At 48.4% G+C, this 23,311-nt stretch overlaps 1 protein-coding gene across 22 annotated transcripts in view; it reads left to right on the top strand.

Annotated features, from left to right (window-relative positions):
- CAMK2G (calcium/calmodulin dependent protein kinase II gamma) overlaps nt 1–22,990 on the top strand; it is a 55,953-nt gene extending 32,963 nt beyond the window's left edge. For 3 of the 22 annotated variants that reach the window (XM_023240573.2, XM_023240571.2, XM_045040988.1), the window contains 10 exons: nt 2,002–2,045; nt 9,430–9,462; nt 11,673–11,741; nt 12,882–12,926; nt 14,769–14,817; nt 16,034–16,147; nt 18,188–18,263; nt 18,635–18,729; nt 20,272–20,516; nt 20,968–22,990. In XM_023240573.2, coding sequence (XP_023096341.1) covers nt 2,002–2,045; nt 9,430–9,462; nt 11,673–11,741; nt 12,882–12,926; nt 14,769–14,817; nt 16,034–16,147; nt 18,188–18,263; nt 18,635–18,729; nt 20,272–20,504 — 758 coding nt within the window. In that variant the 3' untranslated portion in view covers nt 20,505–20,516; nt 20,968–22,990. Of the gene's footprint in view, nt 1–2,001; nt 2,046–9,429; nt 9,463–11,672; nt 11,742–12,881; nt 12,927–14,768; nt 14,818–16,033; nt 16,148–18,187; nt 18,264–18,634; nt 18,738–20,271; nt 20,517–20,967 lie in introns of those variants that run through there. The other 19 variants (XM_023240575.2, XM_023240572.2, XM_045040990.1 and 16 more) reach the window with 10 other exon arrangements.
- The last annotated feature ends 321 nt before the right edge of the window (nt 22,991–23,311 follow it).

The raw sequence follows: 23,311 nt of genomic DNA, 5'->3' as shown, positions 1-23,311 counted from the left end.
GCATGAGTCCCCCGACCGCCTGCCTCGGCTCCCTGCCACCCCACCAGGAGGGCCAGCATGCCAGGCCCACTCACCAGGGAGGCGAGTCCCATGCTTGCGGGCTGAGATGGGCATGCCGGACGGACCACCTAACTTGGCATCTGCAAGCGCATTGGTGTCACAGAGCCCCCTAACCAGCCGTGCATGCTGGGCGCTTGCCAACTCTCAGGAGGCAATAGCCTGGGGACGTGGAGCTGGGCAGCAGGAGGCTTTCCTCCAGACAGCCGAGAGCCTGGCCTGCCTGAGGGCGAAGGCCAGCGGGAGCCCCCAGAGACAGTCCGGGCATGGCTGGAGCTGCCCAATGCTAGAACTAGGCTTTGTCAGCACTGTTGGCAGACCCCACAGAGGAAGCCATGCCTCTCAAAATTGTGAAGTCTGGCATTTGCAGGCCTCCAGGTCTGAAAGGCTATAGAGTGCAGAAGCTGTAGAGAGAGCCATCCCTGGTTTTGGATGATAGCCCTGCCACATCCTGAACAAGTCATGTCAGCCCTCCCAGCCTTAGTTTCCTCATTTCTGCGGTGGGGATAATAAATCATGTGGCGATGATTCCGATCATGTATGTTGAAGGCTTTCAACCCTGCCTATATAGGACAGCTTGTAAAACACCCTGATGCCGACACCCCCCACCCCAGACAAATAAAATCAGAATCCTAGGCAGGGGATAGGCATAATGATTTTTTTAAGCTCCCCAAGTGATTCTAATGGGCAGCCAGGGTTGAAAACTCTGGTGTATACAAAGTACTTAACACAGTAGGTGGTCGGGCATAGTAGTAAACACATAAAAAATAAATAAATTTTAAGTCGCCCCCGCATGGAGATAGGACCATAGGCCATTTCTGGGACATCAGAATTCTTGTGATGGAGAGATCCCTAGTCTTAGATGGGACCCAACTAGGGTAGGAATGGCCACTTGAAGGGAAGAATGGCAGCAGTAACAGTGACAATGGTTTACACTTAGTGAGTACTTGCTATGTGTCAAGGACTCTGCTTAGTGCTTTTCATGCATGGTCCCATTAGATCCTCACCACTGTCCTGTGACCTAGGCCCTATTTTATCTCATTTTATAGATGAAGAAACTGAAGTTCAGGGAGGTTAACTCACTCAAGGTCATACAGGTAGCAACCGGGAGAGCCAGTTGTCATGGTGGATCAGACAGCTGATTCCATCCCCCTGTGCCTCCCAGACTCTGCCATCCATTGTCTGCTACCTTCCTGTGGCCTTGGTGACCAGCAGGCATCACCAGCCTTCCTACACGAAGCTCATCAGCCTTGAGCCTCATCCTGTGCCTGGCTAGAATCTGTTTAATACCTCATTATTCTGCCCACTCCTTCCTGCTCAGTGGGTCCAGAGAGTAGACTGAGGAAAGAGGGGCAGATAGGACCCAGTAAGCCTGGTAAGGACCTGCCCAGTCAAGGCTTCAACCCCCTGGCAAAACCCTCCTGTAGGTGGTCCTGGTCTCTGTGTCTGTGTCTGTCTGTCCTCACGTCTGGTCTCCTTTGTGAACTGTGACACTCTTGTTTCTTAAGAGCTCTTAGGAGATGTCTTGCATCCTTCCAGCTTGGCCGTTCTGAGGAATTTCATGGCATCTAAGGACGGAGCCCTCACCTTTCACCCTGGCACTCTGCTTCCAGACCTGGGTGAAGTTGTTGAAGGCAGAGTTCCTAGTACCCCAGGCAGCTCCAGTATTGAATGTGGTTTCTCCTCCTAAGTGCAGTGTGTCCCTGTTTCTGCTGAGCCCACTTCCGTGGCAGAAGAGATCCCAGGGTGCCACCCTGAGGGTCTGACGCAGCTTGAGATGCCCTTCTTGCTTTGAGGCTACCAGGAGGGCCCTTTCCCAGGGGCTTCAGGAGACTCCTGGCCCCCTTGTCAGACACAGCGGACTCTTGCGGATCCGGCTGCCAGACTTCAGGTTAGGGAGAGAGTACAATGCAGGAGACTTGATTTTCCTTTTTGTTTTCACAGCTGCCAAAAGCCTACTGAACAAGAAGTCGGACGGCGGTGTCAAGGTAGGTGTCTCCACCCCTCTGGCCTGAGACTGGTCTCTCTCCCAATGTCTCTATGGGGGGTTCTTGGCACTTTGTTCCTCCTTTCCCAGAAACCCTCCTATCCTTGCTTTTCTGCTTTAAAACCGGAAACCTTTGTGCTCAGAACAGCAGGTTCCATTGGCCTGAGAGGGCAGGAGGAAGATGTGTTTCTTTTGACCCTAGTTTGATCATGAAGACTCAGAGGAAGTGATCTAAATTATAATTTACTAGAGCTGAATCCTGAACCTGACTACAGACACATGCCTCATCTCCATGGCTTGACTCTCAGGGTTTTTTTTTAGGTCATTTGGGTCAGTCTTCTCATTTTCTTTTTCTTTTTAGTGTGCAGATCCTTTTTAACAAATGAAAGCAAAGTTTGCCTGGTTAACTCAGGGTACCAGGGCTTGGAACTGGAAGCCACTATCCTTTTAGTTTTTTGTCCTTATCTCCAAAGCACTTCCAGAACCCAGCTCAAATACCGCTAAGTGAAAGTGTCTTATACTCTCTTGAGGCATAGCCTCCTCAGAAACAGATGAAGGACATGGTGTATCACAGCTTGTTCCCATTTAGGGAGCTTTCCCTACGGGATTGTGGCAAAAGAACAGGGGCCCACAGGGACCAGCAGAAAGCCCTAGTGGGAGTGGCTGCTTGGGAAAGGTGGAAGAGAGGTGGCTAGAGGTCTTCACAGGTCCCAGAGTGTTCTGTAAATGTTTGGGGGCAGAACAGGTCCTGGGGCTGGGGCAGGAGTTCATACTATCCTGAAGCCTACCAATTTACACCATAGGGTATTTCAAACTATGAAATTACCCAAACTTTTAAATTCCAACAAAAGTTTAAATTGGGCCTTTCCACTGGATCTTATGTCCCCGCTGAGATATATATGTGTGCCCCGTTTCCCTCCCCCTCCCCTTCTTCTTTTTCATTCTCTGCATGCCTGCTTCTGTGTACTTCTGCCCCAAGGAGGGGAGCTTGGGCTCCACACACACCTGCTGACATAGAGTGGGGGGGTGACCAGCAGTCCCCCAGTTATAGGGACATGAACTGGATGGGTGGAGCCAAGTTAAGAAAAGGTAGAAGGTTTAGTTGGAGAGAAAGTTTGCATATTTCTATCTGGGAAAGAAGCTAGAATCAATTGTTCTTTACAAAGTATTTAATAAGTACCTATCAGAGGCCCAGTGCTGTACTCAATTCTAGGGGCACACAAGAGATAGAAGGGATGATGTAGTTTTCATCTAGCTTTGAGAAGTTGCAAAGTTAATAGAATAGGAAAATGGACGTACCTGAAATCAGCTAGGCACTGAATGGTATTGATTCTGGACCCTGCATTGCATGGTTCAGTCCAAGAAGCTTCTGGGAAAAAGCTTATTGGAGAAAGCTTAAAGGATGTAGGAAGACTGGAACCTAGTCACTGATTGCCTCTAGTGAATGGAATTGGTGGTGAGGACAGGGTGGAAAGACGTATCTTTCGTTTTTTAGTTTGTACACGTGTATTTTTCCTTAAAATGAAAAGGCATTCCTTCTATAACTTAAAAACAACAAAGTAATTGTATGGGTTCTGTCATGCATATTGATGTTCTCTGCTCAACTGGAACATGGGGTTTGTGGTAGAAGGATATCTAAAATACAGCTGGACTGGTCTGGTTGGGCAGAGGGATTAGAGGTTTGTGTGTCAGACCACAGGAAGTATAGGCCACTGAGCAGGGAAGCTACAGCAAGAGCTATGCTTTCAAAAGATTTGGCTAAGGGTATAAGGATGAATAGAAGAGGGTGGAAACTAGACACAGAGGTATCAATTAGAATGATCTGGGCATAGAGTGAAGAAAAGGTGATTAGAAATAGAAAGAGCTAATATTGAAAATACTTAACTACCAGAAGAGCACAGGCACCAACTAATCAGAATAGGCACTGCCTAGGGGCACCTGGGTGGCTTAGTTGGTAAAGCATCTGACTTTGGCTCAGGTCATGATCTTGCAGTTCACGAGTTCGACACCTGAATCGGGCTCTGTGCTGACAGCTCAGAGCCTGGAGCCTGCTTCAGACTCTGTGTCTCCCTCTCTCTCTGCCCCTCCCCCACTCGCACTCTGTTTCTCTCTCAAAAATAAACAAATATTAAGAATAGGCAGTGCCTGTAGATAATTGGTCCAGCTGTATCCAAGAATGGGAGGCTGTGATTAGAGGTTGGCTGCCCCAACTTCAAAGGAAGTTGACACTGAATATGTTAAAAAGGACCCATCAAAGATAATGTCAGAGTTCCTTGAAGGTTGGAAGAATTGGTAGTAACTCTGCTAAAAATGGGAGTAATTGTGAAGGAATGCCCATTTTGATGGCCAGAGTTTTATTTTGACCACACTGAGATTGAGAGACAGGTGAAGATCTGGGTGGAGAGGACTTTTAAGGTGCTGGGAAGTACCTGGGGTAGCCCAGGGAAGAGGTCAGTACTGGACCTGCAGATAGGGCTCATATGAGTGAATCACAGGAGTTCACTCATTCAGCCAAATTCCATGCTTCAGGAACTGGGAAGATAACACCATAATCCACCCTGTAAGGTGTTCAGAGTTGGAGAGAGACAGAGAAACCAGCGGTGCCCATGTAGTCTGGTAAGGTCTATGAGGGAGGTGTATATAGGGCAGGTGCTGGGGGAGCAGAGGCCAGCATCTGAGCCAAAACAGGAAATCTTCCTGAAGGAGATGGCCCATGACCTGAGTTTGAAGGACTCCTTTGATCTTGCTAGGTTGAAGTGGGCAGGAGATGGGGGGGATATTCCAGGCAGAGGAAATAGCACAAGATGTATAGGTTTGAAACAGTGTGGTGATTCTGGGAACTTCAGTAGCTCTGAAAGCCTGAAGGAAAAAGTGATCGCACGACGTAGGACCTGAAATAAAGCAGTAACAGCCGAGGTGGTAGTAAAAAGATGGATAAAGGAGACATTGAAGGACAGGTTTCTGATGGAACTTTCTAGATGGCTGCCTCCAAGGATGAGTGTTAGGCATAGCCTTGTAATATTAGCTTAAGGAGCTAATTAAAAAGATATAGATTCCAGGATCCACCCTGGAATTCAGATTCAGGAAGCTTTGGGTGGGAGGTGGAATCTGAATTTAATAATACTCCCCTTCTCCCATATGAATCTAAAGCGCATGAAGGTTTAAAAGTTCAGTAAATGCATATTTTCAGGGCTATCTGTCATTGAGAGGCTGGAAGAAGAGGAATCATCAAAGGAAACAAAACACAGAAGAGGTGGGAGAAGAACATATGTGTACAACATTGTCTGACCTTACAGAGCACTGAGAAGGAGGAGGGCTAGGCAAAAAAAAAAAAAAAAAAAAAAAAAAAAATCGTTAAATAAATTGCCTTAAATGAGAACGTATGTGGGGAACCAGTGCCTGATCCTGCTATGTGCTCAGTACATGAGTTTTGTGCTTGAGAGAAGACTTTGAATATAGTAGCTGGATCAGAGGCAAAGATGCAAATGTTTAAGAAGGGAATAATCATCCAAAATTAAATGGCCAGCAACAAGTTGAGGAAAATATTCACAGCAGGTATGATGGGAAGGGTTAATATTATTTTTATACAAAAAAGCTTTCTCTAACAAATAAGAATCCCCCCTAAAATCCAGTAAATAAGTGGTCAGAGAAGATGCACTGACAACCCCATAAAGAGGAGGTAGAACTGGTTAATAAATGTGGATGTTTAGCCTTGCTAGTAACAAAGAGATGCAGGTTGAAACGAGGTGCCATTTTTTGACTCTTAAGTTTGTGATAGTAGCATAAATAACAGTGGCCCTTTCTGAAACAGTCTGCATGTCAAAAGCCATAAAAATGTTCCTGCTGTTTTTACCCTTTAATTTTACTTCTGGGAATTTGTCCTAAAGAAATTCAAGGAGCGCCTGGCTGGCTCAGCTGGTAGAGCAGTAGAGCGTGTGACTCTTGATCTCAGGGTTGTGAGTTTGAGCCCCATGCTGGGTGGAGAGATGACTAAAAAAAATAAATAAATTTTAGAAAAAAAATAATTCAAAATAAAAAAACTGAAAGCGGAAGGATGTTCAACATGACATTTGTAATTGAAAAAATTGGAGACAATTTCAAAAGTCAATAAGATAATGACCAAATAATTCAAGAAATCCATTTACTAGACTTGTACAAAGTTATTAATTTTCATGACTATATAATGTTTTATATTAAGTAAAAAACAAAAGTGGGATATAAAGCAATTCGTACACTATCATCTAAATTTTGTTTGAAAAAATGATATGTTTTTGATTATATTTGGTATATATCATGTGGATAGAAAAGGAACTGGAAGAAACCCCATGAAGTATTAATAGTAACTTCACTGGATGATGGGAATTTGGGAAACTTTTATTTTGTATATTTTTCTATGTTTTCTACCTTTTTTACCTAGACCGTGCGTTACTTTGATAATCAGAGTAAAAATCAAAATATTGTTTGTTTCAAAAAGTAAGGCATCAACTTGTATGTAGCTTATAATGATGTTTTTTTTAATTGTGTAAGAAAAAAGACTAGCAAGACAAATAGGATTAGGTGGGTTTTTTTTCCTTCTTTGTTTTCCAAGTTGCTTATAATATGGCTACAGACCTTTTAGAATCAGGAACATGTATATAACAATGAATGGCGTGGCTGGATGGAAGTACTGGCAAAGGCAGAGGGGAGGGCAATGCAAGATGTGTGGGGTTCAACTTTTCTGGACTCTCTTGAAGGTCAAGGTCACCACATGTATATATGAGGGAGGCCTATGAGGTTGCCCAAAAGATGCTGACCTGTGAGCATCCTGGGCTGTTATAGACCCACCTTTCTTTCCCAGCTTCCCCTTCCCAATTCCTGGTGTTTAAGGTCTGTAGAGAGGTTTGTTTCTCACTGTCCAGAAGTTTTCACAAGATGCTGAGCTATTAGCATTGGTTTGAGCATCGACTCTTTTTGAATTTAGGGACCCCAGGTTCTGGCTAGACTTATTTAATAGTGGTATAGGGACCCAGGGTCTGTAGAAGAATGACAGCCACTTGTGAGGACAAGACTCTTGGGGGGGGGGGGGCACAAACTCTCAGATCCTGAGAGGCCTCTAGTTGAGGACTAGCCCCAAGGCCAGAATGGCCATCCAGTTTTTAAAAAAATAAAGGAACAAAAGAAAAAAACAAAAGTACTGTTTGGATATTTGTTTAAGTATGGAAAGTAGGCTTGAACCCTTTTCTGATTTCAAATTTTAAATATTTAATTTTTAAATAAAAGTGAGATGTGATTCTTTAAAAATGATCTGGTATTGAAACAATGCTGCAGTGTGCTGGTTGGGAGGAGCTCAACTATACATGGTTGAGGGCAAAGCCCTGAAAGGATGGAGACAGGAACTGGAAGAAGTCTACTAACCCAGTAGAAACTAGCCCTTGGGTAGAAGAGGATTGTCTTAGGTTTTCCTGCAGGACAGTTCAGGAAAAAGAGAGGCAGCTGAAATTGAGAACTTACTCCCCATTAGGTGAAGCAGACAATAGAAAGTGCTCTACCTAAGGTGAAGTCCAGGTGAAAGCTTGACAGCATGTTCCTGAAAATCACAAGAACCAAGATTGGGCCTGGTCAGTGTCCCTGCAGTTTTCACTCCAGTGATTCTGGGCAAGTTAGAAACCTGTGCTCTGCTTTAGCCTAGGGAGAAACCAGTGTCCACAAACCCAGTTCAACTCAGCAAAAGTTTGTTGATCATATGCTAACTTTAAGGCATTTTGCTAGGCACAAGAGGAGATTAAAAAGATGGACCTTCCCTCACATTGTAAACACTCTAGTTGGATAAAAGGATAAGTATGGATGTAGCGCACCTTCCTCATTTTGAGGAATAATTTTGGAAGTAAAATCTCATTTTGGGGCATAAATGAAAGACTAATGCAAAAGAAGTCCAATTAGGGGTTTCTGACTGGCTCAGTCGGTAGAGCATGCAACTCTTGATCTCAGGATCGTGAGTTTGAGCCCCACATTGGGCACAGAGATGATTTTTTAAAAAAAAGAAGAAGAGGGGCCCCTGGGTGGCTCAGTCAGTTAAGAGTCCAACTCTTGGTTTCAGCTCAGGTCATGATCTCACGGTGTGTGAGTTCGAGGCCTGCATCGGGCTCCGTGCTGACAGCACAGAGCCTGCTTGGGATTCTCTCTCTCCCTCTCCCTCTGCCCCTCCCCCACTCACTCACTCTGTCTGTCTCTCAAAAATAAATAAATAAAACTTAAAAAAAATTTTTTTTAATTTAAAATAAATTTAAAAAAGAAGCAGAAGCTGCCCAATTATATTTAGGCTTTCTTTTCCTTTAGATGTAATTTTCAATTCTTTTCAATACTTGTAGTCCCTTTCTTTTCAATTTAATACCGTCCTGAAGATGTCTTCTAAAGTAGAATGCAGGCTCTTGAGGAAAGGAGCATTTATCTGACATGTTCACTGTGCCTAGAATAGTAGTCAGACAACAGATAGGACATGTTCCAAGGGTACTTCTGTCTCCCAGCAAGCTAATTATAAAGTGCTTTCACCTTTTAGACACAGCCTTCTGAGATGTACTTTCAGTGTTCCATGTGGTCTTTATGTTTATGCTCTTGTTTCACATCTGAGCATAAAGTCCATGAGCATCTGGCTGAGGGCTAAAGAATCACTGCTTTCAACATTCCCCCTGGTTCACATCTTGATGTCTTTGTCATCACCGCACTTTTAATCACCAGCACTCCTATTTTCCCATTTCCCACTAATTCCAAAATGCAGTGAGATACTGTAGTCTTATAAATGAGCATGGCCACACTGACAAAGAAAGGGATGCTACCAATTCACTGTTTACCAGATGATTTTCAAAAGCTCAACATTTTTATCTGAAAAGCAGTATAGGGGTGCGGCAAAAAACAAACAAAAAAACTAGGTTCAGAAGTATAATGTCTCTAAAGCTGAGGATGGCCCCGAGTGGCTTCTGCTATTTACCTGGTAGCTGCTTGCCCAAATTTTGGGCAGACCTAGTAATGAGAGAAAATAAATAACCTTATAGGAGAGCCAGCCTTGTAAGCCCAAACCTATCAATTTGCAGCAAAATGTTACCTTCATAAACTTGTGAGTTAATCTCTTCACAAAGCTTTGAGCAATGCTGAGACATTTTAGAATATACTAAATCTGTGTTTGTGAACGTGACAGCAAAGGAGGTCTTCTCCCAGGGTCTGGAGGGATTTGTGTGCCTGGTGGTCTAGGTGCTGTTTTAATCCTTCTGGTGCTGGGCTCCAGGTCTCCTTCTTCCACTCTTTCCTCCTGAGGCAGAGCCCGCGCTGCTGCACTAACCTGCGGCGTCTCTGTGCTTCTCTTCTTACCTCCTCTTTCCCCTTCTCTTTCCCTTTCGCTGTGGTGTGTCCAGAAAAGGAAGTCGAGTTCCAGCGTGCACCTAATGGTGAGCCTTGCCTGCCCACCCATCTGCCTCCTCCATGCTGCCTGCGTGCCCGCCTGCCAGCCACGCAAACCCATTCTGCCATGTGCGTGTGCTTCACTCATCCTCACTGCATGTCTGTGCTGTGTGGGCAAGCGTGGCCTGTCCTGCCAAGCAGGGGCCATTGCCCAAGGTTTCCCGGTGACCTAAAAAATGGGCATCGGAATGTATGGTATGGCACCCCCTGCTGCAGAGCTTGGACTGCCTCCAGCAGCCCAGGGCAGGAAGTGAAGCTAGGAGGGACTCGGAGCCAGGTGGCAGTCACAGGGAGAGACCCTCACTCGCTATTGCTCAGGAGGAGAGGCCCTGCTCACTGGGGCCTCCTGCTACAGACTGGCAGCTGGTGGGCATCTGTGTGGTGGGCAGAGGACCTGGTTGTAGGCTTACAGCCCTGAGCCTTACTGTCGGCCTTTTCCCCTATGCAAGTGCCCATTAACAGGCTGTGCCCAACATTTCATCCTTCCCCACCCACCCCTCAGGAGGAGCAGCTGAAAGAATCCAGAGAACGTACCTTTCTTTCTCATGGGACACAGGCCACCAAGGGGAGGGAGCACAGCAGCCTGAATTGTTATGAAACCATCCATTAAAGCCAGAGGTCGGTCCACCTGGGTGACATCTCAGCCTTCTGCAGATATGGCAGGCTTAAGGGCACCCTGGAGTTCTTGCTCCCTGCCAAGATCTCTGTCTCAGCTAGGCTTTGCAGGGAGGGCAGCCTTATCCAATGAGTCCCAAACAGGTCAGACTTAGTAGCTGAGCTAGGGGGGTGGGGAATAGAAGAGAGCAGAGTTTATGTGAGTTTAGACCCAGGTCTTGACTATTCCTGGGACCCCTCTTTTCCAGCCTGCAGAGTTCAGTGGAGTCTGGTAGTACTTGGTACCTGGCTTAAGGTTCCATGCCTAGCACTGGGTTTGGGGACATGTCAGCCATTGACAGCAAGCTAGGGTTGGATGCCTTCAGGTCTGGTCTAAGGAGCCATAAAAGAAGCCTCCAGTCAAGAAGTAGGACAGTCTTGCTAGCTTTCTGTGTGTGTCCTAGGAAGGAAGAAGCACATCCTAACTGCCAATGTGTCCTCATTTGTGCCCTGCACAGAGATGGTAGCTACATGTTTGTCTCTGTCTTTTGAAGAACATGCAGGCATCAGGCTGCTCTTTGGTGGCCACTGGCTCCACTGGGACTCCCAGTGATACTGAGTACATTGGTGAAGGTATCATAAGAAGCGGAGGGGATTGTAAGAGGCAAAAGAGCCTCTCATAGATATGGCTCCCCACCCCGGAGATCAGCCTCCTTCCTTCCTCACCATCCTCCCCCACCTTCCTTGCTGTGCCATTCAGTATAACATTTCAAAAGGCAAGGAGATATCCCAGTGGTCTGCTGCTGTTAGGAATGTTGGCCCGCTAGGCAGCCTGCTCTCCCGGGGGCTGGGTTCTGGGACCATAGCCACAGCCACCCACCCTGGATTCACCTGCCCTGCCTTGGAGTTCTGCTCTCACTCCCAGTTGAGCAAATCCAAGATTTATCAGGCAGAAAATATATCTGTGCCAACTGCATAGTCTTGTCTCTGCTCCCTGGGGGCAGTGGGTGCATTCTGTATCCAAAGTCACATTCCCCTCCCCTTTCCTCTAGGCGAGGAAATCTCGCCACCATCTTCTAGGCGAGGTTTTTTTTTTCTCTTCATGTTCCTCCTCTTTTCAGATCAGGCTCCGAGCTGATGTTTTAAGGGAAAGGAAATGCAGGTGGCAGGTTGAAAGGGCAGCAGGAGACTGCCCACAGATAGGGGGCCCAGAGTTTCTGAATTTTGTTCTGCTCTCTTATAAACCACCCTTCTTTTTCCCTGTAAAATAAGAAGATCCTGAATTTCTTTGAGCGAAGTATGATTGTGCAGTGACGTGGCATCTGACATAAGCAGAGATTTCTGGGGAGATGCTTTAAAACAAGCCTCTGGGCTAATCCCACCTTAAGGATGCTTCCAGAGCTAGGTCTCTGGGCCTCTCCCAATACTCCCCTCCTCGGATTGATCATCTCTCCGACCATTGCTCCCATCCACATAGTATTATGGAGGCCACCTCAGGCCTAGCTCCTCCGGGCCAGGCCGGGGGGCAAGGGAGGTCTGGGAGTCGAACCTGAGCAGCTTTGGTAACTCTAGAGGAACTAAACCATCTGTTTTCTTGTCTCAGCCACAGAGCAACAACAAAAACAGTCTCGTAAGCCCAGCCCAAGAGCCCGCGCCCTTGCAGACGGCCATGGTACCTCCTGACTACGGCTTCTCCGCCCCTGCCCCTGGCTGCCTCCCGCTCCTTCTCCCTTCCTCTTCTTGCCCTCCCTCCCAGGCCTCCTTGGCCCTTTCCTTCTAGTCCCTATAGAGCAGGCTGCTTTGTGTACTGCCCTGTGGGCCCCTTCCCCTCATTGTCCCGTGTGGCCATGCTCCTTCCTGCACCGCACAACTGCTGCTCCTGCTCCTTTCGCTTTTGGGGGGGAAGAGTGGTCAGGGCTCTCAGCTAAACCTCTCAGCCCCAGGCTGGGCCCCCATGGGTCTGCTGTGGGAGCCGGGAAGGTGAGTGGCTTATAAAAGAAGAGGGTAGGAGCTTTCTTCGGACCTGCACATCGGTTCTTAGAGGCTCCTTGTAAAATCTGCCTCGGCTTCTCCTTTGCAAAGCTTTGAACAAGAAGGAGGGCTGGGGTCCCTTACCTCTGGATGGTGCTGAGGTCTCTGAGTTCCTGGAGAGCCCCATGCTGGGGGCACTGTGTGCTCCCAGAGCACCTTCTGCTAGTGGTGGCTAACTAGAGAGTTAGCATGGGGGGTGACTGGGAGAGAAGGAGGGATAATTGCGCCTGCAGACCCGGACCCTCGTGCTGCCTTATGGCACAACAGGGACAGGAACTCTGGGGAAAGGTGGTAAAGCAAGCAGCTCTCTGGGCTCAGCTTGCTGAGGGGCCATCCTGGGTCTTTCTGGGAGACCTTAGTCTACTCTCCCTGTGTCCCTTCCTCCTACATACTCCTTGATGAATGCTGTTGGCAGCGCCTGGCCTGGACCCTCAGCCCCACAGCTCCTCCAGTGTACCTGTCCCGTGGGAAAGAACACTCAGATCTAGCAGGAATCAAGGAATCAGGGACAGAGGCCCTTGACCTCTCAGCTTCCCTGGTACCTGCTTTTGTTAAGTGCCAGGCCTCTCCTTCTTTCTCAGCCAGTGCTGTCCCCTATATCTGGGGTTTCCCAGCTGTCTGGGACCCAGTTGAGCCAGGATATTTTGTCTTGTGGGAATGGCTGGTGGGCAGGCCTCAGTGGTCATCATAGGGTCTGTGATGGGATAAGGATAGGGTCCCTCAGGGAAAAGCTGTAGGTCTGTCCTGAGGTCAAGAGGGTAATTTTCATCTTCTCTCACAGGAGCCACAAACCACCGTGGTGCACAATGCTACAGATGGGATCAAGGTGAGTGGCTCCTGAGCTGGTCTCCTGCTTTATGGATCAGCAGGAAACAGGTGGGCTGGATCACAGGGTCTGTGGGTCCTGCAGATGGCAGATGACAGGCCACACCTCGAGGCCACAGTATGTGTGGAGTCCAGGCTGGGAATACCGTGCATCTGTTTGTTTCCTGGACAGCAGTATACTTCAAGCTCTATAGTCAGGCAGGCCTGGGTTTGAATCTGGGGCCGCTGTCACTCTGGTGCTCTGCACTTCAATTTGCTTCTCTGTAAATTGAGGATAATAATAATTAAATCTTACTCCATGACTTGTGAGGCTTAAATGGCAGCAATTAGCTAGAAAAACAGAGGAGAGTATAACCAGACCCTTAGAACATCCTCCATTGCCTCCCCCACTATGCCCTCAGTAACTTTGTCTTATTTTCACTACTCATGACAAGATAAAAATCTCTCTCCACAGGTGTGGGGGAGGCAGATAATAAACCAAAAACCAAATAAGTAAGATAAAATCCAGTAGTGGTAAATGCTATGAAGAAATGATACAAAGTAAAAAAAAGGGGGGGGGGTGAACAAGGCCTTTAATTAAGTGGTCAGGGAAGGACTTCCCTCAAGAGGTGATTTTTGAGCTAAAAACTAAACAATAGGAAGGAGACAGCTGGGCTGACTCTGGAGCAAAATGCCCTAGACAGGCAGGCTGCAAGTGTAGGAGCTTAGCATGTATACAGAACAGAGGAAACGAAGCAGAGCCTAGAGCATGGAGCCAGGGGAGAGTGGCATTGGGCGGGGGGGGGGGGGGGGGGGGGGGGATGCGGGTGGCACAGGGAAGAGGGAAGGGAGTGGCAGGGGCAGGGGGCAGGGGGAAGGGGGGCAGGGGGATGATGTTGGAGAAGCAGGCAGGCCTGCTTCGTAGGACTTCATAGTAGTTTGCATTTTATTCCAGCAGTCAGGAGAAGCTATTGGAGGTTCTTAGCAGGAGAGTCATATAGTCTAATTTACACTTTGAAAAGCCCCTCTGGCTGTGTTATGGGCAAGAGCTTTAGGGAGGTAGGCAAGTATGGATGCAGGGGGCCCAGGAAGCTATTGTAGTTCAGGTCCCAGATGTTGGTAACTTGGAATCAAATAGTAGCTGTGCATTTAAAGAGAAGGGGTAGGGGTGCCAGGCTGGCTGGCTCAGTTGGTGAAGCATGTGACTCTTGATCTTGGGGTAGTGAGTTCGAGTCCCATATTGGGTGTAGAGTTACTTAAACATAAAATCTTTTTTTAAAAAAATGAGTTAAGAGACAGGACTTACTTTGGAGGTAGAACTAAGAGATTTGAATTTAGATTGGATAATTAAGATATAAGAGAAAAAGGGGTGCCTGGGTGGCTCAGTTGGTTAAGCTTCCTACTTGATTTCAGCTCAGGTCACGATCTCAGGTTTGTGAGTTAGAGCCCCGCATCAGGCTCTGTGCTGACAGCTCAGAGTCTGCTTGGGATTCTCTCTCTCCTCTCTCACCGCCCCTCTCTACTTGTGCGTGCTCTCTCTCTCTCTCTCTCTCTCTCTCAAAATAAATGAATAAACATTTAAAAAAAATAGAAAGCAAAGATTCAACCTAGAATCAAACCTAGAAGGTGACTGTAGGTTTTAACAACAAGGTAGATACTGTCATTTACTGAGTTGGGGAAGACTTGGGAGGGGATCTGGGTACCCAAGGTGTTATAAAAGTCAGATGGCAAGGGTGAAAATAGAACTTCCTATGATTCTTTCTTGCACCTCCTGCAGGAGCACATACTCTGCTTCTGTTTTGCTCAGTTTCTCTGGTTTCCAAGGGCCTGAGTGTTATAGAAACATGTTCTTTTTGGCCTACAGGGCTCCACAGAGAGCTGCAACACCACCACAGAAGATGAAGACCTCAAAGGTAGGTGCTGGCAGGGTCGGGAAGGGACCCTAGCAGTGTCCCTGGTACCTTGGCTCCAGTGGGGCACCTGTCTTGTCTGTCCCCAGAATTGAGAATGGTGACTCCTTAGACTCTAGGAGAGGGCTTGGCATAAAAGCTACTCTCTGTGGGTTGTGAGGTCCCTGTCTGGCCTGGCTGGGCTAGGCAAGAGGCTTCTCTTTTTTGACCCCAGGTCTGGAATAGCTAACCTAGAGTTTTTCCTAAGCCTTTCCAGGGCCAGGGCTCAGAGAACTGTTCCTGTTGCTGATAATGATGTGACATCGCTGTACAGGGACATCCTGAGCCCCTGCAGAAGTAGCCCTTAAATATAGTGAGTCATTAGTAGGATGACCAATGGTCCCAATTTCCCTAGGACTGAGGTGATTCCCAGAATGTGGAACTTTCAGTTTTAAAACTAGAACGGTCCTGGGCACATTGGGATCAGTCACTCTCATCACAAAGTCTTGACATGAATGATGGAGCCAGAACCACATTTGGCCATATCCAGGTGGTCCTGTGAGGACCACCACCCTAAGCTTAGGCCTGGCCAGGAGGGCCAGGGGGTGTGGGAGGGCGTGGCAGGCCAGACCCCTGGGAATCTCTGCCCTGCTCTTTGGTTTGGCCTCCTGGAATTGTTCCCTTTGCCACAGTAAGTGGCCTGAGGCCAGGCTCTCAGAAAAGATGGAGAAATGCTGCAGGACAGAGCTAAGAGAACACACACAGGAGCAGTAAGGGGGCAATAAACCTTTGGGAACGAAAAAAAAAAAATAGAGAGCATAAATGTATAAAGCAATAAACAAAAGTACCTCTAGGGCTACTGGGATTAAGGCCAGAGCAATTCAGTTCTGGTGATGCTGGTGGAGTCAGTGGCTCCTTCACTGCTGGGCTCTTGACCTTGTAGCCTAGCGCCCTAGAACATCTTCCCTGGGAGCAGGGGTCCTTGTACAGTCTGTTTGAAGGCTCCTCTGTAAGCCACAAGCCCAAGTCTGTGCACCTTCCCGGGGCTCTCAGCTGGGAGGCCTCTCTGGCAGAGGCGGCAGCGTGGGATGTGGTCCAGTGTCCACAGCAGCCCGAGGCGTTGCCTTGCCCCGGCTCTGCAGTGCCACGGGCTTGGGTCCTGTCTGGCTTGCTCGCTCACCTGCCTTGTTCTGTTTGTTTTGGCTGCTCTGCCTTGCCCTGCCCTGCCCTGGCTGGCTAGCTGCCCCGCTCCGCACTGGGAATGGCAGCTCGGTGCCTGAAGGACGGAGCTCCCGGGACAGAACAGCCCCCTCTGCAGGCATGCAGCCCCAGCCTTCTCTCTGCTCCTCAGCCAGTAAGTGTGAGGGAGGCACAATCTGGCTTCTGTCTCCCTGGCTCGTCCTGAAGCCCCTCAGGGATCCCCCCCAGAGCTGTCAGCCCAGCCCAGCTATCTGTCTTAGTAAGCTTGGGGAGCTCGGCCTCTGCTGGGTGGGGGAGCTGATTGGAGGTGCTGTTAATACCAGGCAGGGGCCCCTGGGACCAGGGCCCAAAGACATAAAGAAGAGTGGGTGGAAGAACATGGCATTGTGGGAAGGAATAGAAAGCCACTGTGATATTCAGTGGGCCTTGCCTCAGCAACGAGCCAGGAAGAAAGGCTGAGTCAGAAATCAGGTCAAAGGTGGTGGGAGCGGGGATGATGGTGAAATTGCCATAAGCCAAGAACCGTGTTGGGATTTGGTGTTTCCTGAGGCTCAGCACATCATATTAAGAGCATGAGGCTTGGGGTGAGACAGACCTGAGTTTAAATCCCAGCTTCAAAATGTGTGAAGTAGCTTAAATCTCCCAGAGCCTCAGCTTCTTTATCTGTATAATGGGAATAAAATAGCACCTACCTGATAGCACTGTTATGACAATAAATGAGATAGTAGAATGTCTTGATATGATGCCTTGCTGGATTAATGGTAGCTCATATTTTTGTTTTAAGTTGTGTCTGTGTAGAGGATGCCTTTGTCTGCTTCTTTTCCTTCTATTATCTGTCCTTTTAAAGTTTCTAAACACAATCCTCTTCACCCTTAGGGTCCCAGTCAGGTCCTGCAAATGGGTTTGGTGGGTTGGAGAGGGGGTGTGTATGAGTGTGTGTGTGTGTGTGTGTGTGTGTGTGTGTGTGTGTGTGTTCACATACCTGCTTGCCTCTAGAAAGTGGATGCAGCTCGTTTGTTCCCCTAAGATGCTGCTTACTCACCTGGAGCTGCCTCCGTGACAGTACTGGTGGCTATGGGGCCACCACCTGGCTGTATCTTTGGCTGCACTGCCCTCTCCCAGCTGTGCCTCTTGGCTGTGCTGTTCTAATGCTCGCATTTGTCTTGCAGCCTCTCGCTCCTGTGAGGAAAGGCTTGTGGCCTGGGCCAGCCCGGGGCTCTGGTCAGGGTTGGCCTGAGCTCAGCCTGAGCCCTCTCTTACCCTGGTGGCCTCTGCTGATAGTGGCGCTCCCTGTCAGTGAGCTGCCTGTGAGTGTAGGATGCCACCAAAAGTCCCTTGGCTTTGGATAGGGTGGAGGTGGGGGGCTCTTTGGGCACTAGTTCTGCCTGTTGTCATTCTGAACCTTGTCTCAGTTTTCTTGGGGGACGCATCCTGGCATGAGAGCTGGTACGAGATTTAGAGCTATTCTAAGGCTCGTCCAGAGTAAATGGAGACATCTCTCTGGTGAGAGGCTCTGTTTAAAAAGAGTGTTTATAGTTCCAAGATCCTTTATCCCAGAAAAGCCCTGTGGAGGAGATGAGCAGGGTAAAGAGAATTAAGCATCTGTCCCAGGGCTCTGCTCATCCTTGTGGAGCCCTCATCCTTGGCTAGGTTCTGCTCTCAGGCTGGCTGTTGCCCAGGATTAGGTTCTGGACCACTGAATGAGGGCTGGGGTGGTGTAGTGGTGGTGGTAATTGAGACCTGACTGAGCCCCTTCAGGTGAGAGAAGTAAGTGGGTGGTGGAAACAGCCATATCAGGAGATGCTTCTTAGAGAGGCTGAATGTGCTGGGGATGGGGTAGAGAGTCTGGTCAGAGTATTCATGATGGCTAGGCTCCTCAACTGTAAAAGACAAGAGTGTTTTTTGCATCCTGGTTGTTGATGGAGAGGGAGACAAAGGCCAGGGAGCCATAACCAGTGGGTGGGCTTCAGGAGGAGGGGGCCATTAGCTCTACAGACAACAGAGAAGGAATGAAGAGAAAAGTGGGCTCACTCTTCTGCAGAGGGCCTTAATGTTAAAGACAGAGAAGAGGGATGTCTTTGTCACAGAGATCACAGGGGATTCTCTGAAGGATTGGGGAGGGTTCTCTGTCACTTGGGAGCTCCTCAATCCCGTGCAGGTAAATTGCTGGATTTCCCCCCCCCTCCCCCCGCAGTGCGGAAACAGGAGATCATTAAGATCACAGAACAACTGATTGAGGCCATCAACAATGGGGACTTTGAAGCCTACACGTGAGTAGAGACCCATTTCCTTGAGACCCAGGTCAACTCTAGAAGCCTTCCCTCTTCCCCAAAATCAGCTTGGACCCTGGGAAAAGGGAAGGTTGGGCCTTGGGCACAATGCTTGAATTAAATACCAGGCCCTTGGGCTGGAATCCCTCCCAGATAGATACCCTATGATAATACCCCACCCCCACCTACCCCCATTTCCCCACCCCTGCCATGGTGTCTTGGTGGTGGGCTGAGAGGGTAAGACCCTAAGATCTTAGCCATCTTGTCAGACCTAGCCCGCAGCTAACATGCTGCAGGACAGACATCACTGACAAGGAAGAAAGACAAGTAATCCTATAGGAGACTGACAGGCTATTTTTTTTTTTCTGCAGGAAGATTTGCGATCCAGGCCTCACTTCCTTTGAACCTGAGGCCCTTGGTAACCTCGTGGAGGGGATGGATTTCCATAAGTTTTACTTTGAGAATCGTGAGTGGGTTCGTGCTGCTGATATACTCCTGCCTGACCCTTTACCCCCTTTGCCTCTGTCCCTGCTCACCATCTCCTCTTCCCAGTTGCCTGCTTTTCCCTTATTTGACCTGCTTGGCTGCACCTTGTTCTATGTGTTTGTTTCCTTGTGCCCTGAGGATGGTCTTAAACTGACACCTTTGAAGGACTTGCTTCAGAGCCCCACGTGCCCCGTCATTCTGCAGCTGCTTTGTGGCACAATCAGGGTCACGATTTCTTTAAGCCTCACCTCTTTCCACAATGACTGGAAACCACTGAGATTAGGTTGAGATGACGTCAGCAAGTAGTAATGAAGCTCTGTATGTATAGATTTCACAGTAGAGGAAATTAAAACCAGGATAAGAATGTACAAGCAAGTAGCAGGGCACTGTGGGTGATTTGTGAGATCAGAAGTTGTGGCTGGGGCCTCCTGAATATGGAGGGAAGCAGTCCTGGCTGAGGGGCTGTATACTCTGGACTCTGGACAGTTCGTGGAAGTTCCAGGGAATAAGAAGATGAATCACCACCTCCTCCTGTCTTTCTCTCCACTTTCTAGCACCCTCCTCCTCCCTGTTTTTTTTTTTTTTTCTTTTCTTTCCCATTTTATCCCGGGCCTTCCCCCATCCTGCCCTGAGGTTTTTTTGTTTGTTTGTTTGTTTTTTGTTTTTTTTTTTTTTTGTTTTTTTTTTGTGGGTTTTTTTTTGGTCACAGTTTTTTTCTACTAACTACCATCCTCTCCATGTCGGCTGCAAATGTAAACCCTTGGCTATCTAAGTAATTCTGTTAGCCAGAAGCAGTTTCAGAGATTATAGAAGCCCTAGGGAGGGTCTCAGGTAGACCCTGTCTAACATTTGAAATGAATTAAAATGTGAATCTCATTAAAAGCAACACAGTTCACAGTGTTCGCTGATAATGGCAATCCAACTTCTTTTGGCCTTCCCGCAGCAGAATCTGGGAACCCTAGGAATATCCTGAGCTTGGTGCTTTGGTGATTCTATTTTAACTTTGGACATTTTTTTTTTTTCCAAATCACAAATCAATTTTGAAATCTTAAGCTCTTGATTTTGCTCTGCAGCCAGTTAGGGTCAAGCCAACCCTTATGAAATCTAAACATCAGCCTGGGAGAATGGAAAGATCATAGGCTTTAGTTAAGAGTCAGATGGTCCTGAGTTCAAATGTTGTGTGATTTGGGAAAATTACTTAACCTCCTTGAGCCTGCTTCATTATTTCATAATAAAGAAAATAATATTGACCAAGAAATAATAGTTTATGTATGTAAAACCCCTAGTGCAATGTCTGATTAAAGTAGTAGTTATTATCATTGTTCTCCACCTCTTTCTTCCATTTGGGTAACTGAGACTACTGTTATGGGGTTTCCTGGCCTTTGGTGTATGGGGGACTTAGGGACTCCCAGAACGGTTGCTGGAAAAGAGGGTGAGACCTGGAAGAGCAGGCTGGGAGGAAAATGTCAGTGCCCAGGCCTGATGCCCTCCTACCTACTGCACTCTGCCTTGCCCCCTGCAGTTCTATCCAAGAACAGCAAGCCCATCCACACCACCATCCTGAACCCGCACGTCCACGTGATTGGGGAGGACGCAGCTTGCATCGCCTACATCCGCCTCACCCAGTACATCGATGGGCAGGGTCGGCCTCGCACCAGCCAGTCGGAGGAGACCCGGGTCTGGCACCGCCGGGATGGCAAGTGGCTCAATGTCCACTATCACTGCTCAGGAGCCCCTGCTGCACCGCTGCAGTGAGCTCAGCCACAGGTGCACCTGGTGGGGGGGGGGGGGTTGAGGAGGGGGACAGATGGGATCAGAGGAGGAAGAGGAGGTTGAGAAGTGGCACTAGGGGAAGAGATATGGATCATCCCAGAGGAGTGGCAAACAGTGTCAGACAGACTTGTGTCTGGCCCTAGGACTCTAAGTTGGGTGACTTTGGACAGGTTACTTCCCTACCCTAAGCCTGTTTCTTTAGCTGTCAAAAAAGAGAGAAAGAGTGGTACCTACTTCATTGAGTTGTAAGGATTAAATAAGATACTCAGAAGTAAAGCATTTGCTTAGCAAATGTGAAGCAATGTTATATTTAAATGCTAGCTTCTCCCCCATCCTCCACCTTCTCAGGCAGACTTGGCCACGTGTCTAGTGTGTTTAAGTCCCTGGAACTCATCTGTGTGCTTATTGTCCTTTGTTCTGTTACCACGTCTGTCCTCTTTGACAGGGGCATTAGGAGATCCCAGCCGGAGGTCAAACCTTCGCAGCCAGTGGCTCTGGAGGGCCTGAGTGACAGCGGCAGTCCTGTTCGTTTGAGGTTTAAAACAATTAAATTACAAAGCGGCAGCAGCCAATGCACGCCCCTGCATGCAGCCCTCCCGCCCGCCCTTCGTGTCTGTCTCTGCTGTACCGAGGTGTTTTTTACATTTAAGAAAAAAAAAGAAAAAAAGATTGTTTAAAAAAAAATGGAATCCATACCATGATGCGTTTTAAAACCACCGATAGCCCTTGGGCTGGCAAGAAGGCAGGAGTTTGTGTGACACCCGTCCTGGCATGAGCAGCTGGCTCACCCACCAGCCCTGAAGAGGTGAGCTCGGCCTCTGGCCTCCGTGGACTCAGGGGACCAGGCAAGAACTCTGACAGAGCTTTGGGGGCTGTGATGTGATTGCAGCCCCTGAGGTGGCCTGCCTGCCCCAGGTCTAGGAATGGACTTCTTCTGAACTTGCATAGCGCCTAGAATGAGGCTGATGAGAACATCGTGGCCATCAGACCTACTTGTGAGAGAACGCAGAGCTCCCAGCCTGCTGTGGAGGCAGCTGAGAAGCAGTGGCCTCGGGACTGAGGGCCTGGACGTTGCTGTACTGTTCCATTTAGTGTAGAAAGGAAGAGAATTGGTGCTGCAGAAGTGTGTCCGCCACAAAGCTGTTGAGAAACCTCGTGTTAGTCTGACATGTACTCACTTACTCATCCATTTCTATAGGATGCACAATGCACGTGGGCCCTGATACTGAGGCCCAATACCTGCAGCTGGGAAAGGGGAGGGGTTGCTGCTTTGCTTTGTGTTTGTTTTCTTATAACTTAGCAAGGAGAGAGTCAGGCCCTGGTCAGGGCTCCCCTTGCTGCCTTTGGCAGTTCTGTTTCTGTGCCGATTTGGACCATCTTTGTCTTGACTTTTCATTGTGGTGGTCCCCGTGCTGACCCTCATCTGGGCCTGGGCCCTCTGCCAAGTGCCCCTGTGGGATGGGAGGAGTGAGGCAGCGGGATTGAGTTGATGGTTGTTTCTATGCATTCAGGCTGCCCTCAGGACTGCCTCCTTTCTTACTCTTCCCTTGCTGCACGCCCATCTCTTTACCTGTCTTTGAGATTGACCTGACTGCTCTGGCAAGAAGAGATGTTCTCTTTAAAGAGGCCTCTCTACTGACCAACTGAAGTATATGACTTACTGCTGGACAATCTGCATGGGCATCACCCCCCCCCCCCACCTGCATGTACCCAAAAGAGGTGTCCAGAGCCAAGGCTCCTACATTCATTGTCCCTCTCTGTGCTCAAGGAGTTCCATTCCAGGAAGGAAAGATCTATACCCTAAGCAGATAGCAGAGAAGATAATGGAGGAGCAACTGGTCATGGCCTTGGTTTCCCCTAGAACAACTATGCAGACTTATCTGCACAAATATCTGCACTATTGGGGGAAAGGTGGGTAAATCCCAGCTTCCTGAACTATCTTCAGGAGGCACAGGAGCTGGGAGAAGAGGCAGAGCTACAGGTTTACCTTGGAGCCAGCTGAGAAGAGAGCAGACTCACAGGTGCTGGTGCTTGGGTTTAGCCAGGCTCCTCTGAGCACCTCATGCATGCCTCAGCCCCTGGGCCCCAGCCCTTTCTTGCCCTGCAGCCTGCAGTACCAGCACGCAGACGCCTTCACCACAGGGTTTGGTTTTGCTGGCTTGAAGACAAATGGTCTTAGAGTTCATTAAGACCCATAGCTTCATATGGCTGCTCCAGCCCCACTTCTTAGCATTCTTACTCCTCTTCTGGGGCTAATGTCAGCATCTATAGACAATAGACTATTAAAAAAAAAAAAATCACCTTTTAAACAGGAAATGGAAGGCATTTGATGCAGAATTTTTGCATGATGACATAGAAATAATTTAAAAATAGTTAGTGTTTGTTCTGAATGTTGGTAGACCCTTCATAGCTTTGTTACAATGAAACCTTGAACTGAAGATATTTAATAAAATAACCTTTAAACAGTCCATTGTGTTACTGCTATTGGAAGCTTATGGCCAAAGGCTGATTTGAGCAGCCTGGGTTACAAGCCTTCAGATGAGGAGATGTAGCTTCTCCCACTCCCTTTGGGCCCACTTTAAAATAAAACTTCCTCATAAACTCATCAACCTCCAACTGGCCCACTGGGCTGCTGAGGCGAGTTTGGGGTGGAGAGAAAAGATGTGGACCCTTAGCTGGCGGGCTAGGGGTCTCGCCCCGCCCCCGGGCCCCGCCCGCGTCACGGGTTGCCCCGCCCCCTTCGCCCCTCAGTGGCCCGACTCGGCTCCCCCTTCGCAGGGCTGAGTGGA

The sequence above is a fragment of the Felis catus genome, chromosome D2, assembly GCF_018350175.1.
Source record: "Felis catus isolate Fca126 chromosome D2, F.catus_Fca126_mat1.0, whole genome shotgun sequence".
Taxonomy (NCBI): Eukaryota; Metazoa; Chordata; class Mammalia; order Carnivora; family Felidae; genus Felis; species Felis catus.
The sequence above is the reverse complement of the archived record's forward strand: the minus strand, read 5'-3'. Positions and strand labels throughout refer to the sequence as shown.